Source organism: Anomaloglossus baeobatrachus, chromosome 3 (genome assembly GCF_048569485.1).
Source record: "Anomaloglossus baeobatrachus isolate aAnoBae1 chromosome 3, aAnoBae1.hap1, whole genome shotgun sequence".
Classification (NCBI taxonomy): Eukaryota; Metazoa; Chordata; class Amphibia; order Anura; family Aromobatidae; genus Anomaloglossus; species Anomaloglossus baeobatrachus.
The window spans coordinates 2,443,452-2,456,764 of NC_134355.1; the positions used below are offsets into that span (position 1 = coordinate 2,443,452).

At 51.4% G+C, this 13,313-nt stretch overlaps 1 protein-coding gene across 3 annotated transcripts in view; it reads left to right on the plus strand.

The window, feature by feature from the left end:
• Positions 1-13,313, plus strand: part of TTBK1 (tau tubulin kinase 1) — a 250,497-nt gene that overhangs the window by 70,946 nt on the left and 166,238 nt on the right. Inside the window, exon 2 of one of the 3 annotated variants that reach the window (XM_075338944.1) lies at positions 11,688-11,751. The exons of 1 other annotated variant lie outside the window; for it this stretch is intronic. In XM_075338944.1, coding sequence (XP_075195059.1) covers positions 11,749-11,751 — 3 coding nt within the window. In that variant the 5' untranslated portion in view covers positions 11,688-11,748. The remainder of the gene's footprint in view (positions 1-11,687; positions 11,752-13,313) is intronic. One more of the 3 variants, XM_075338943.1, reaches the window with a different exon arrangement.

Below are 13,313 nucleotides of genomic sequence, written 5' to 3' on the forward strand. Positions count from 1 at the left end.
ACTGAGGATTCTGGGGTTACTATTACTGCCGGGTGTAAAGGTCACTGCTGGATATTACTGATGATTCTGGGGTTACTATTACTGCCGGGTGTAACAGTCTCTGCTGGATATTACTGAGGATTCTGGGGTTACTATTACTGCCGGGTGTAAAGGTCACTGCTGGATATTACTGATGATTCTGGGGTTACTATTACTGCCGGGTGTAACAGTCACTGCTGGATATTACTGATGATTCTGGGGTTGCTATTACTGCCGGGTGTAACAGTCTCTGCTGGATATTACTGATGATTCCGGGGTTGCTATTACTGCCGGGTGTAACAGTCTCTGCTGGATATTACTGATGATTCTGGGGTTACTATTACTGCCGGGTGTAACAGTCTCTGCTGGATATTACTGATGATTCCGGGGTTGCTATTACTGTCGGGTGTAACAGTCACTGCTGGATATTACTGATGATTCTGGGGTTACTATTGCTGCTGAGTGTAACAGTCACTGCTGGATATTACTGATGATTCTGGGGTTACTATTACTGCCGGGTGTAACAGTCTCTGCTGGATATTACTGATGATTCCGGGGTTACTATTACTGCCGGGTGTAACAGTCACTGCTGGATATTACTGATGATTCCGGGGTTGCTATTACTGCCGGGTGTAACAGTCTCTGCTGGATATTACTGATGATTCGGGGGTTACTATTACTGCCGGGTGTAAAGGTCACTGCTGGATATTACTGATGATTCTGGGGTTACTATTACTGCCGGGTGTAACAGTCTCTGCTGGATATTACTGAGGATTCTGGGGTTACTATTACTGCCGGGTGTAAAGGTCACTGCTGGATATTACTGATGATTCTGGGGTTACTATTACTGCCGGGTGTAACAGTCACTGCTGGATATTACTGATGATTCTGGGGTTGCTATTACTGCCGGGTGTAACAGTCTCTGCTGGTTATTACTGATGATTTTGGTGTTACTATTACTGCCGGGTGTAACAGTCACTGCTGGATATTACTGATGATTCCGGGGTTGCTATTACTGCCGGGTGTAACAGTCAATTCTGGATATTACTCAGCTGGAGGTACTGCCGGGACAGACAGGCATAGTTTCTGGTACAGCAGGGGTGACCGAGGTAGCACAGGCCGAAGGCACGGTCGGTTAGGACAAAGAAGCTAGTGCCAAAAGGACAAGACTTTCAGATAATCGATACCAACAAAACTGGATGGACAGGATAGATAAGGAGACCTGAGAACTAGCTGGCTAGAGCACTGGACACTAATTAAAGTTAGGCGTTGATCAGGCAACGTCCCTAGAGGGAGTTTGCATTAAATACCCAGTGCCTGTCAGTTATAGGCTGAGAGGCACTTTCTAGATGTGGCGTTCTGGTCTTTCAAGAGGAGAGCAGTTGGGCTTTCGCTCACGCCCTAGCAGCACTCCTAGAAGCCCTAGGAGGAGGCGAAACTCATTTTGGGGAGAGTGAAGGACACCGGGCAACGTGGATGGTGCTAGCCTCGGCCGTGAGTGACAGTGTGTCCCAGCAGGAGGATAATGTCAGTAGGGATGCCGCGTTACAGTACCCCCTCCCTTATACCCCCCCTTCCTTAGGGCTAAAGAAGGGTTTCTCTCTTCTAAGTCGATGGTAGACGGCAGGCAAACAGCAGAAGTCAGGACAGGTTGGCAAGACAAATTCACATCAAAGACCATGGTAGCTCGCAAGCTGGCAGAAATCAGGACAGGCTGGCAAGACGAAATCACTTGCATCAATTCAAACTTAAAAAAAACAGACAAGACAGATAGGACAAAACAAACAATGAGATTTTTTTCTGTTTGGGTATCTTCCAGTGGTCCAAGATCAAGGAATCTGGGCCCAGATTGGGCACTCTATCCACACATGACACCAACAAGAGGTTTAGGAGGCATCGGATGGGCGCTTGGAGATGCACCACAGGTTCAGGATCAAAGCGTCCAGGTTCGGATTGGAGTATCCCATCCACGCACGACACAGGAAGGCTTCAGAAGGCATCGGCGGGGGTTTCACGCATGACACCGACAAAGGCTTCAGAGCACATCGGATGGTAGCTTGGCGATGCACCACCACGGCTTGTTGAACGAGACTGGCCACAGGTTTAGGAATGAAGCATACAGGTTCAGATTGCAGTTCCTTTCTCGCCTTTTCATTGGGGGACACAGACATTAGGTTATATGGTGTCTCCAGGGGAGGCGTGACACTAGATTTGCAAAAGTGTTAGCTCCTCCTCCCACAGCATATAACCCTAGCTAGGCAGGAAACTAGCTCAGTTTTTCCTAGTGTCAGCAGGGAGGCTGACATGTCTGGACTGCGCTCCACCAGAGGTGCCTCAGGCCAGCTTATTTTTACTTTTTATTTTGTTTTTCTTTTCTTATTCATTCTATTTTTGATAGGGGCAATACCAGGGTGCCTTGCCACCCCCGTTCCCCCCGTGTACGGGCATAGGAAACCTGGCGTGCACAAGCCGTCAGTCTTCCTTCGCGCCCAAGTGGTCGGGTCTGCGTACCCCTCCAGGCTCCCTGGAAGCACCTCACAGAGGTAGCTCCAGAGGGCTAGACAGAGCCGAGCACCTGCTAGCCTTGAGCCGAAGATGCTTCCCCGAGATCCCCGCATCCCAGGACCGACGCGTCTTCAGACGGAGCCAGGAGCAGGTAGGGAGACGACGAGTCAGTCCCCTGCATCCAAACCGCCGCCTGAGATGGCGCTGGTGGGGCGATGCAGGCCGTGATCCCGGGGAAGCATCATTAATTTAGCTACCGGCTTCGACCTGCATTCTAGCAACGCCCCCTCTCACTGCTCTAGAAGCCGCTCCCTCTAGTGGGCCGTCTCTCCCCTCCATGCTGCCAGAGAATACTGGACGCCATTACATGTGGGGAGCAGACACAGGTGAGATCGCCTCCTTGGCTCTGCAACTCTGCAGCACTATATACCGCTCTGCTCAGTGGTATATCGCTGTCTTCCTAGCGGTGTGTGTCTGCTGGCTGGCGGTGTATATCAGCTTTCAGCGGTATATACTAGCTGTGCTTGCAAGTATATAATGACTGTTTGGCAGTGTGTGCCACTTTACTCGGCATACACCGGCTCTGCATAGCAGTCATTTATAATACTGCTAGCAGCTCCTCACCCACAGCAGTCCCTTTATAATACTGCTAGAGGCTCACTGTACTTATTGTGGAACTGTTGCTGACATGCGTAACCGCAAGGGTGATAAAACTTCCCAGGCGTCCTCTATGGACCTGTACTATGCATGTACCACCTGTGGACGCTCGTTTTTCTAATGGCCGAAGCTATCCACTATGCCGGGGCTGCGATGCCCCTACTACCGTGTCACAACAGCCTCCGCTGCCGGACCAAGAGGTCGTGCAGTCTGTGGATTTGGCTGCGGCCACTATCCAGGCAGTACCCCAGTCTGATGACGTTATTCCTGCCTGGGCTCTTCTAATGTCTAAGAAGTTAGATGACCTGGCCACTCAGATATCCCAGCCTCCCCCCGGCTCAGCTCCCCCAGGGGAGCCCGCCTTCGTCTGGTGTCTCGTTCCCAGTATGTAAAAAGGCTGTCTCCAAAAGGTGCCATTGCGACCGCTCCGCCTCTTCTGACTCACACGATGGTCAGTCTGACTCAGGCTCCTTGACCTTTAGTAGTCACGATTCCCGAGACTCTGACTCTGGTTCAGATGTCCCTTCTGAGTCTAGACATATGGAAGACACATTAATTTCGGCTGTCAATCACTCTGTCGATTTCTGATCAGCCTTCGCACCCGACTTCTCAGTCGGCAATCAAGCGGGCCAAGAAGCCTCCTAAGTCCTTTGCCCAGGATCCGATTTTTCATCAAATCATATCCAAACGGTGGGATCACCCTGATAGGAGGTTTAATAAAAAATCCTCCTCTTCATTCGCTTATCCCTTTCCATCGGAACTGGTTAAGCTCTGGTCAGTACCCCCCGTTGTGGATCCGCCAGTATCCAGGCTGGCTAAACACACGGTTATGTCTGTCTCAGACACCGCGTCTCTCAAGGACTCCTCCGACCGCGCAGTTGATGCGGCGGTCAAGTCTATTTTCCAGGCTTCAGGCTCCTCTCTGCGCCCCCTGTTTGCCTTGACATGGGTCGCGAGAGCTATAGGTGTGTGGAGTAAGAACCTACGCAGGATGCTTCGCTCTTGTAATATTCCTCCGGAGGCTTTTGAGATCCTTGATTTGTTCTCTCTAGCCTCTAATTACTTGCTTCACGGCTCCTTAGATGCAGCTAGTTTGTCAGCCCTAACGGCAGCCAATGCTGTTTTTGCCCACAGAGTCCTGTGGCTAAAGATATGGAACACGGACAGTGCCTCCAAGAAATCCCTGTCCACACTTCCCTTCCAGGGTCTTTGTCTGTTTGGAGAATCCCTGAACAAGCTTATATCTGAGATGACGGGTGGTAAAAGTACTATTCTACCACAAAAGCGGCCTGTATCCAAAAATTTTAAAAAGTCTTCTTGGTGCAGGCAGTCCTTTCGACCCGCCCCCCAAAAACCATCACAGGGGTCGTCGCAACGCTCAGATCGGGGATCCGGTCCCTCAAGGGACTTTTCCTGGCGTTCCCACTCCAGGCAATGTAAACCCAATGGACCTCGCCCCGCGAAGGCCCCTTCAGCATGACACCGGGTACCCCTCAGAGCCGACTCCTGTTGGAGGGCGGCTTCTGCTTTTTCGGGATATCTGGCTAGACCATACTCACGATGCTTGGGTTCTAGAAATCGTCACCTCAGGTTACAAGATCGATTTCCATTCCCTACTGGCCCACAGGTTTCTGCGTTCTCGGCTTCCAAAGTCCACAACGCAAAGCCAGGCCTTATGTCAGGCCATAGCCTCTGTGCAAAAAGCAAACGTTATCATTCCAGTGCCCCTGGAACAGCGCGGCAAAGGTTTCTATTCAAACCTCTTTGTCGTCCCCAAAAAAGATGGCTCTGTCCGTCCTATCCTGGACCTCAAAAGGCTAAACAGGTCCGTACGGATTCGGACCTTCCGAATGGAGTCATTGAGAGCAGTACTAGCTGCTATGGAACCGGGAGAATTCCTAGCTTCCATAGACATTCAAGATGCTTATTTACACATTCCCATATGTGTATCGCATCAACGGTTCCTTCGTTTTGCCGTAGGACACCGTCATTTCCAATTCAGGGCCCTTCCCTTTGGACTGGCTACTGCGCCTCGGGTCTTCACAAAGGTCATGGCAGCCGTCATGTCCATTTTACACTCCAGAGGCGTCCTGGTCGTTTCCTATTTGGACGACCTACTTATCAAAGGGAGCTCTCTTCAAGTTTTCTCAGAAAGCGTGCAGATTTGCCTAGACACGCTGTCAAGGCTAGGGTGGCTTATCAACTTCAACAAGTCATCCCTCATTCCTCATCAGTGCATCACCTTTTTAGGAATGCTGATAGACACGGCTCAGGTCCGGGGTTTTTCTTCCAGAAGACCAGAGGTCTTCCCTGATCCGGGCCGCCCAATCCCTCCGCTCCCGCCGTTACGGTAGCAGTCATGGAAGCCGTGTCGTTTGCCCAATTCCATTTGCGCCCTCTACAACTGGATCTTCTGTCCTCTTGGGACAAGAATCCAGCCTCTCTAGACCGGTTAGTCCGCTTATCTCGGACTGCCCTCAGCTCCCTCGTCTGGTGGACTCAGGTCTCATCCCTATCTCAGGGGAAGTCCTTCCGCCCTGTCCACTGGCACGTAGTCACGACAGATGCCAGCTTGTTAGGCTGGGGGGCGGTGTTTCTCCACCACACTGCTCACGGACGCTGGTCTCACCCCGAGCAATCCCTTCATATCAACGTTCTGGAGATCAGGGCCATATTTCTGGCCCTTCAGACCTTTCAACCCTTGCTTCTGGAACTCCCGGTTCGGATCCAGTCAGACAATGCCACGGCTGTGGCTTACGTCAACCGTCAGGGAGGAACTCGCAGCGGGGCAGCGATGAAAGAAGTCTCCAGGATTCTTCTTTGGGCAGAGATGCACATTCCCATTATTTCAGCTGTCCATATTCCGGGGATAGACAACTGGGCCGCAGACTTTCTCAGCAGGCAAGGTCTAGTGGCAGGGGAATGGTCCCTCCACGATGAGGTATTCCATCAGATCACTCTTCGTTGGGGGCTCCCAGATGTGGACCTCATGGCGTCTCGGCTAAACGCCAAAGTACATCCCTTCGTACCCCGGTCGAGAGACCCGCTAGCGCTCGGCTCTGACGCTCTAGTTCTCCCGTGGTCGCAGTTTCGCCTGCCATATGTTTTACTTCCATTCCCTCTCATTCCGAGAGTAATAAAGAAAATCAAAGCGGAGGGAATCCCGGTGATCCTCGTGGCCCCGGACTGGCCCAGAAGAGCCTGGTTTCCAGAGCTCCTCCACCTTCTCGGCGACACTCCCTGGCGTCTTCCCGACTGCCCGGATCTTCTGTCGCAAGGTCCAATATTCCAGCAGAATACAGCACAGCTGCATTTGACGGCGTGGCGCTTGAATCCTTGATTCTAGCCAAGTCTCATCTTCTTCCAGGGTAGTTCATACCATGCTTACTGCTCGCAAAAAAACAAAAGGAGGACAAACGACCAAACGCCCAGATAATTTTTATATAAAGAGTTTATCTTTAGAAAAATGCACATGTAAAGGGTGAAACAGGAATGATACAGGACTTAAAAGCCCCAAACAAGGTCACAGAACCCACATATATATAGCTGCTAGACATGCTAAATGATAAGGCACCTTTACTATGGAAATATCAGGAGCGTCCACTAGATGTCACTAGAGCACCCCGTGCCATAGCCCTGCGTGTACATATAACATAACTGGGAAGATTCCCACCATGATCAAAGCAAACAGTATATATACTCACTGTGGAGCCACACGAAGGGACGCTGGGTGCCAAATAGGAAGGAGGGGGGGACCGTGACCCACCCGACGGCCGTTTCCGCAACTCGAGGTTGCCTTCGACAGGGGGCGTGGTTAGAAGGGCCAGGATGTGAGGCATATATATAATCCCATAGCCAATTACCAGGCAAGCCTCTATGACCCATGTAATTGTGCTGCGTGTAGCTCTGCCCCTGGATACCAGCCGAGTCACCAACCATGCGGCCGGGGGGGTGTGAACACCAGCAACCACCAGGTGGTTCACACACCCCCGGCCGCATGGTTGGTGACTCGGCTGGTATCCAGGGGCGGAGCTACACGCAGCACAATTACATGGGTCATAGAGGCTTGCCTGGTAATTGGCTATGGGATTATATATATGCCTCACATCCTGGCCCTTCTAACCACGCCCCCTGTCGAAGGCAACCTCGAGTTGCGGAAACGGCCGTCGGGTGGGTCACGGTCCCCCCCTCCTTCCTATTTGGCACCCAGCGTCCCTTCGTGTGGCTCCACAGTGAGTATATATACTGTTTGCTTTGATCATGGTGGGAATCTTCCCAGTTATGTTATATGTACACGCAGGGCTATGGCACGGGGTGCTCTAGTGACATCTAGTGGACGCTCCTGATATTTCCATAGTAAAGGTGCCTTATCATTTAGCATGTCTAGCAGCCATATATATGTGGGTTCTGTCACCTTGTTTGGGGCTTTTAAGTCCTGTATCATTCCTGTTTGACCCTTTACATGTGCATTTTTCTAAAAATAAACTCTTTATATAAAAATTATCTGGGCGTTTGGTCGTTTGTCCTCCTTTTGTTTTTCTGTTAAATATTGCGACTAGCCCTTAATTGTCCATATCTGCACAGTGGTAGTTTTTTCACATATCCACTAATCCTATGTACTATCTATGTACAGGGCAGCAGTATACGATCTACCATGTGTAGTAGGTTGTTGGTAATTAATTATATGGTGTTAATGCTCGCAAGCCTTCCTCCGCCAGCATTTATCACAGGACCTGGAAGACCTATCTGTCCTGGTGTGACCGTCATAATCGGTCGCCCCTGACCTTTTCAATCCCTAATGTTCTTGCCTTTTTGCAAGACTGTATGGATTCGGGACTAGCTCTCAATACCCTTAAAGGACAAGTTTCTGCCTTGTCATTTTTTTTCCCAGAAGCAGCTGGCTTCTCGCCCTCCGGTCCGTACCATTCTTCAAGGGGTAGCGCATTTGGTCCCTCCTTATCGTCACCCCTTAGATCCCTGGGATCTGAATTTGGTTCTCGGAGCACTTCAGCTTCCTCCTTTCAAACCCTTGAGAGAAATCTCTCTTCAACGGCTGTCTTGGAAAGTTGCATTTTTAGTCGCTATTACCTCTATCAGGCGAGTGTCCGAACTGGCAACTCTGTCCTGTCGCTCACCTTACCTGATATTCCATCATGATAAGGTGGTCCTTCGGCCTTCCCCCGCCTTCCTTCCGAAGGTTGTATCCTCTTTCCACCTGAACGAGGACATTGTGTTGCCGTCATTCTGCCCGGCCCCGTCCACTCCTTTGAGAAAGCCCTTCACACTCTCGATCTTGTCAGGGCTCTGCGGATCTACATCTCCAGAACAGCGCCGTTGCGCAAGTCCGATGCCCTTTTCGTCCTCTCAGAAGGACACAAAAAGGGCGACCGGGCTTCCAAGTCCACGATTTCTCGATGGATCAGGACTGCCATCTGTGAAACTTACAAAGCACGAGGTGTCGTTCCCCCTCAATCTGTGCGGGCCCACTCTACACGAGCAGTCGGTGCCTCCTGGGCTATCCGCCATCGGGCTTCGGCGGCCCAACTTTGCAAGGCCGCTACCTGGTCCAGTGTGCACACGTTTACAAAATTCTACAGAGTGCATGCGCATGCCTCCGCGGATGCTGCTCTTGGAAGACAAGTCCTTCAGGCGGCAGTGGCCCATTTATAAGTGGCCACTGATCGGTTCTTGACAGTGTTTATGTGTTCACTGCAGTGGCAGTTGTTAGTCAGCTCTTAGTCTGATGTTATACACTGTTAATAGTTCAGTTCCCACCCAGGGACTGCTTTGGGACATCCCACTGTCTGTGTCCCCCAATGAAAAGGCGAGAAAGGAAAGGACATTTTTGTGTACTCACCGTAAAATGTCTTCCTTGGAGCCTTTCATTGGGGGACACAGCTCGCCCTTGTGTTTTGGTTGTCCTTCTCCTACTGCTTTTACACCAAACTGAGCTAGTTCCTGCCTATCTGGGGTTATATGCTGTGGGAGGAGGAGATAACACTTTTGCAAATCTAGTGTCAAGCCTCCCCTGGAGAGACCATATAACCCACTGTCTGTGTCCCCCAATGAAAGGCTCCAAGGAAGACATTTTACGGTGAGTACACAAAAATGTAATTTTTCCATCCACGCACAACACCGATGAAGTCTTCTGAAGGCATCGGATGGGAGTTTCTAATCACGACCCTGACAAAGGCTTCAGAGGACATCAGATGGGAGTTTGGAGATGCACCACTGCAGTTTCACACTGGACCTTGGCTTGAAGATTCTCGCATGGTAGGTCAGCTATATGGACGCTGGTCATTTCTATAGGCTCAGGAACAGGAGTCGAAGCAGGATTCAGAAAAACAAAAGTCCTCTGGAAAGACTGAGACAGGCGGAGAGGTTTCTTCACTCGGGGAACTGCCATCACAGCGCAGAGTTCGGGCTGAGGCAAAAAAATTGAGTCAGCAAAGTATATGACCTGATTAAACTCGCCACCAAGGATGGTACTGTGGCGGGCAAAAGTGTACCCATTGGACCTCAGGGAGATCCTGAGCCTACCTTTATGTGGGGTAGAGGACAGGGACTGGGGCAGCTGACTCCTACGGCAGAGGCGGAGACAGGAGCAGACAGGGCAGAGTCTCTGGTATAGCTGGAACCACAGGGGTAGCTGAGGCTGGAGGCACAGCCAGGACGAACAGGCACAGCCTCTGGTATAGCAAGGAGCCACCGAGGTAGCATAGGCTGGAGGCACGGCTGAGACGGAAAGGCACAGTCTCTGGTATAGCAGGAACCACCGTGGTAACTGAGGCTGGAGGCACGGCTGGGACAGACAGACGCAGTCTCTGGTATAGCAAGGAGCCACTGAGTTAGCTTATCCTGGAGGCACGGCCGAGACGGACAGGGACAGTCCCTGGTATAGCAGGAGTGATCGAGGTAGCTGAGGCTGGAGGCACGGCCGAGATGCACAGGCACAGTCTCTAGTATGATAGAGGTGACCACCAGAGTAGCAGAGGCCGCTGGCACGGCCGGATAGGACAAGGAAGCTAGTACCAACAGGACAGAACCAACAGGTAAGCAGGACCAACCGACAAGTAAGCGGTACCAACAGGACTAGATGGACAGGACAGACAAGGGGACCCGACAACTAGCTGGCTAGAGCACTGGACACTAACTAGCTAAACTAAGGCGTTGATCAGGCATCTTCCCTAGTAGGAGTTTGCCTTAAATTCCCAGTGTCTCTCAGCGATAGGCTGAGGGGCACTTCGTAGGAAAGGTGCGCTGGCCGTTTAAGAGGAGGGTAGGCCCCGGGAGGCAGTAGAAGAAGCCCACGGTGGGGAGATGCAGGGAAGCCGGACAGCAAGGAAGGAGCCGGCCGCGGGGGTGAATGACAGCTCGTCACTGCAGGAGGAGGAGGAGAGCAGGGTCGCAGTGTTACAGTGGTTCCTCTTATTTTAATTTAAAGCCAGGATAAGTGCACGGCTGGGGCTGCAGCCTGCAGCCATGGCTTTATCTGTGCTGAGTATCATAATAGGGGGGACCCTACCACAATTTTTGTATTTTTATTTATTTAGCTTTATACCACAATAGAGACCCGCAGACGGGGTCTGTGGTTGGTTGTAGTCAGACGCTGTCACACAGGGTGGTTTCGCATCTGACTGCAACCAATCACAGACGCTAGGACTGCTGGTGGGTGGGGGAAGCAGTGCATATGGATGAGCGATATGAGCGGCCCCGGAAGAAGAGTGGGCGGCTGCGGGAGCAGATACAGCCGCGCCGGAGCCTCGGTAAGTATGAAGCGCTTGCTTTATGCTTATGTTCTTTATTTTTCCTTTTATTTATGTTTTTTTTTCCCGGGTTTCCGGATCAGTAGCCTGAATTCCCTGAGAACTCCGGGCCTGGCACTCGGGTACTTGTGAAACCGCTCATATCCAGACTTTTACCATCACTATTCTTAATCTATGGCATTGCGGGCCTCATTGTTCGGGGGGATGTATTATGGAGGAAGCGTTGTTGTTCATTAGAGATTGGCGCATAGTAACTATAACTCATACCGAGGATCACCGCTCGCTCCCCACTGGCCTGCATGGGGTTCGTTATTCATGATGAATACTGGAATAGCACTATGGGATTGATTATGATTAATCCGGTCACTGCCATCACTACTGGTCAGGAATTCTCTTGTTTATCATTCAGACAACTCTGATTTATTCCTCCCAATCCTGCAGCGATGATGTCATGTTCAGGTGACCGCTGCAGCCCATCACCGACTGTCTGCTGCAGACCTCATCACTGCAGGACCGGCCCGGAGGGATTGGCTAATCTTGTAGGGTTCTGGGAACCTGTTTAAGTTTACCTGGCAGTGAGCAGATCCTGAAAATGTGACCACATTGGAGCCTGGAGTGACTTGTCTTCTGTCCATCAGGCTGAAGTGGGTGCAGGAGGACATGTAGGCAGCCGCTCGGGGAAGGTGGGTGTGAATGCCTCCGCCTCTCATGACTCGCCGTGGACCTTGTTTTAATTTACAGGATCATAGCTGAATGAGGCCTGGGCAGGTGAGCGTCCGAAAACTCTGGAATCATTAGCAAGATGGTGAGAGACATGGGTAATTCCTGGCATGCTTACTGGTGGGCATCACTCTCTCCCAGTGCTGATTCTGGGCACCATCGATACATCTGATGTATCTGAAGGACGGGGCCTGTGCATGGTAAGCTGTAACCACCTAACCCCCCCACAGCGGCAGCACTGCTGACTGATGACATCATCTCGCAGTGGGAGGAGTTACAGGTGCATGACGCTGACTGCGGCACCGGGAGGCGATGACGATGTATGGCCTCAGCAGAAACTCCAGTTACCCAATATTCAATAGACACAAACTTACTCCCAAGAGTCTCCAAGGCGGCTATAGGGGCCACAGCAGTGCAGAGGAATGAGAGGAGTTATACAGTCATCAGTGAGCTCATAAGCGAGGTTACAGCATGGGGTTCTATGGAGGCATGGGAGTGGTTCTATGGAGGCATGGGAGTGGTTCTATGGAGGCATGGGAGTGGTTCTATGGAGGCATGGGAGTGGTTCTATGGAGGCATGGGAGTGGTTCTATGGAGGCATGGGAGTGGTTCTATGGAGGCATGGGAGTGGTTCTATGGAGGCATGGGAGTGGTTCTATGGAGGCATGGGAGTGGTTCTATGGAGGCATGGGAGTGGTTCTATGGAGGCATGGGAGTGGTTCTATGGAGGCATGGGAGTGGTTCTATGGAGGCATGGGAGGGGTTCTATGGAGGCATGGGAGGGGTTCTATGGAGGCATGGGAGGGGTTCTATGGAGGCATGGGAGGGGTTCTATGGAGGAATGGGAGGGGTTCTATGGAGGAATGGGAGGGGTTATATGGAGGAATGGGAGGGGTTATATGCAGGAATGGGAGGGGTTATATGCAGGAATGGGAGGGGTTATATGCAGGAATAGGTAGGGTTATATGGAGGCATGGGAGGGGTTATATGGAGGCATGGGAAGGGTTATATGGAGGCATGGGAGGGGTTATATGGAGGAATGGGAGGGGTTATATGGAGGCATGGGAGGGGTTATATGGAGGCATGGGAGTGGTTATATGGAGGCATGGGAGGGGTTATATGGAGGCATGGGAGGGGTTCTATGCAGGAATAGGTGGGGTTCTATGGAGGCATGGGAGTGGTTCTATGGAGGGGTTGTAGAGTGGATTGGGAGGAGTTATATGGAGGAATTGGAGTGGTTATAGCGTGGAGTGGGAGGGGTTATAGAGTCAAATGGGTTGGGTCATAGACAGGATTGGGAGGGGTTATTTGGAGGAATAGGAGGAGTTATATAGAGGAAGTGGCAGGGTTATATGGACTATCATACAAAGTTATATGGAAAATTAGGTAAAGTTTTATATGGGGTCACGGGCAGGGTTATATGAGGAATTGGCAGAGGTCACGGGCGGGCTTATATGAGGGATTGGCAGAGGTCACGGGCAGGCTTATATGAGGGATTGGCAGAGGTCACGGGCAGGCTTATATGAGGCATTGGCAGAGGTCACGGGCGGGCTTATATGAGGGATTGGCAGAGGTCACGGGCGGGGACACATGAGGGATTGGCGGTGGTCATGGGCAGGGTTACATGAGAAATTGGCTGAGGTCACT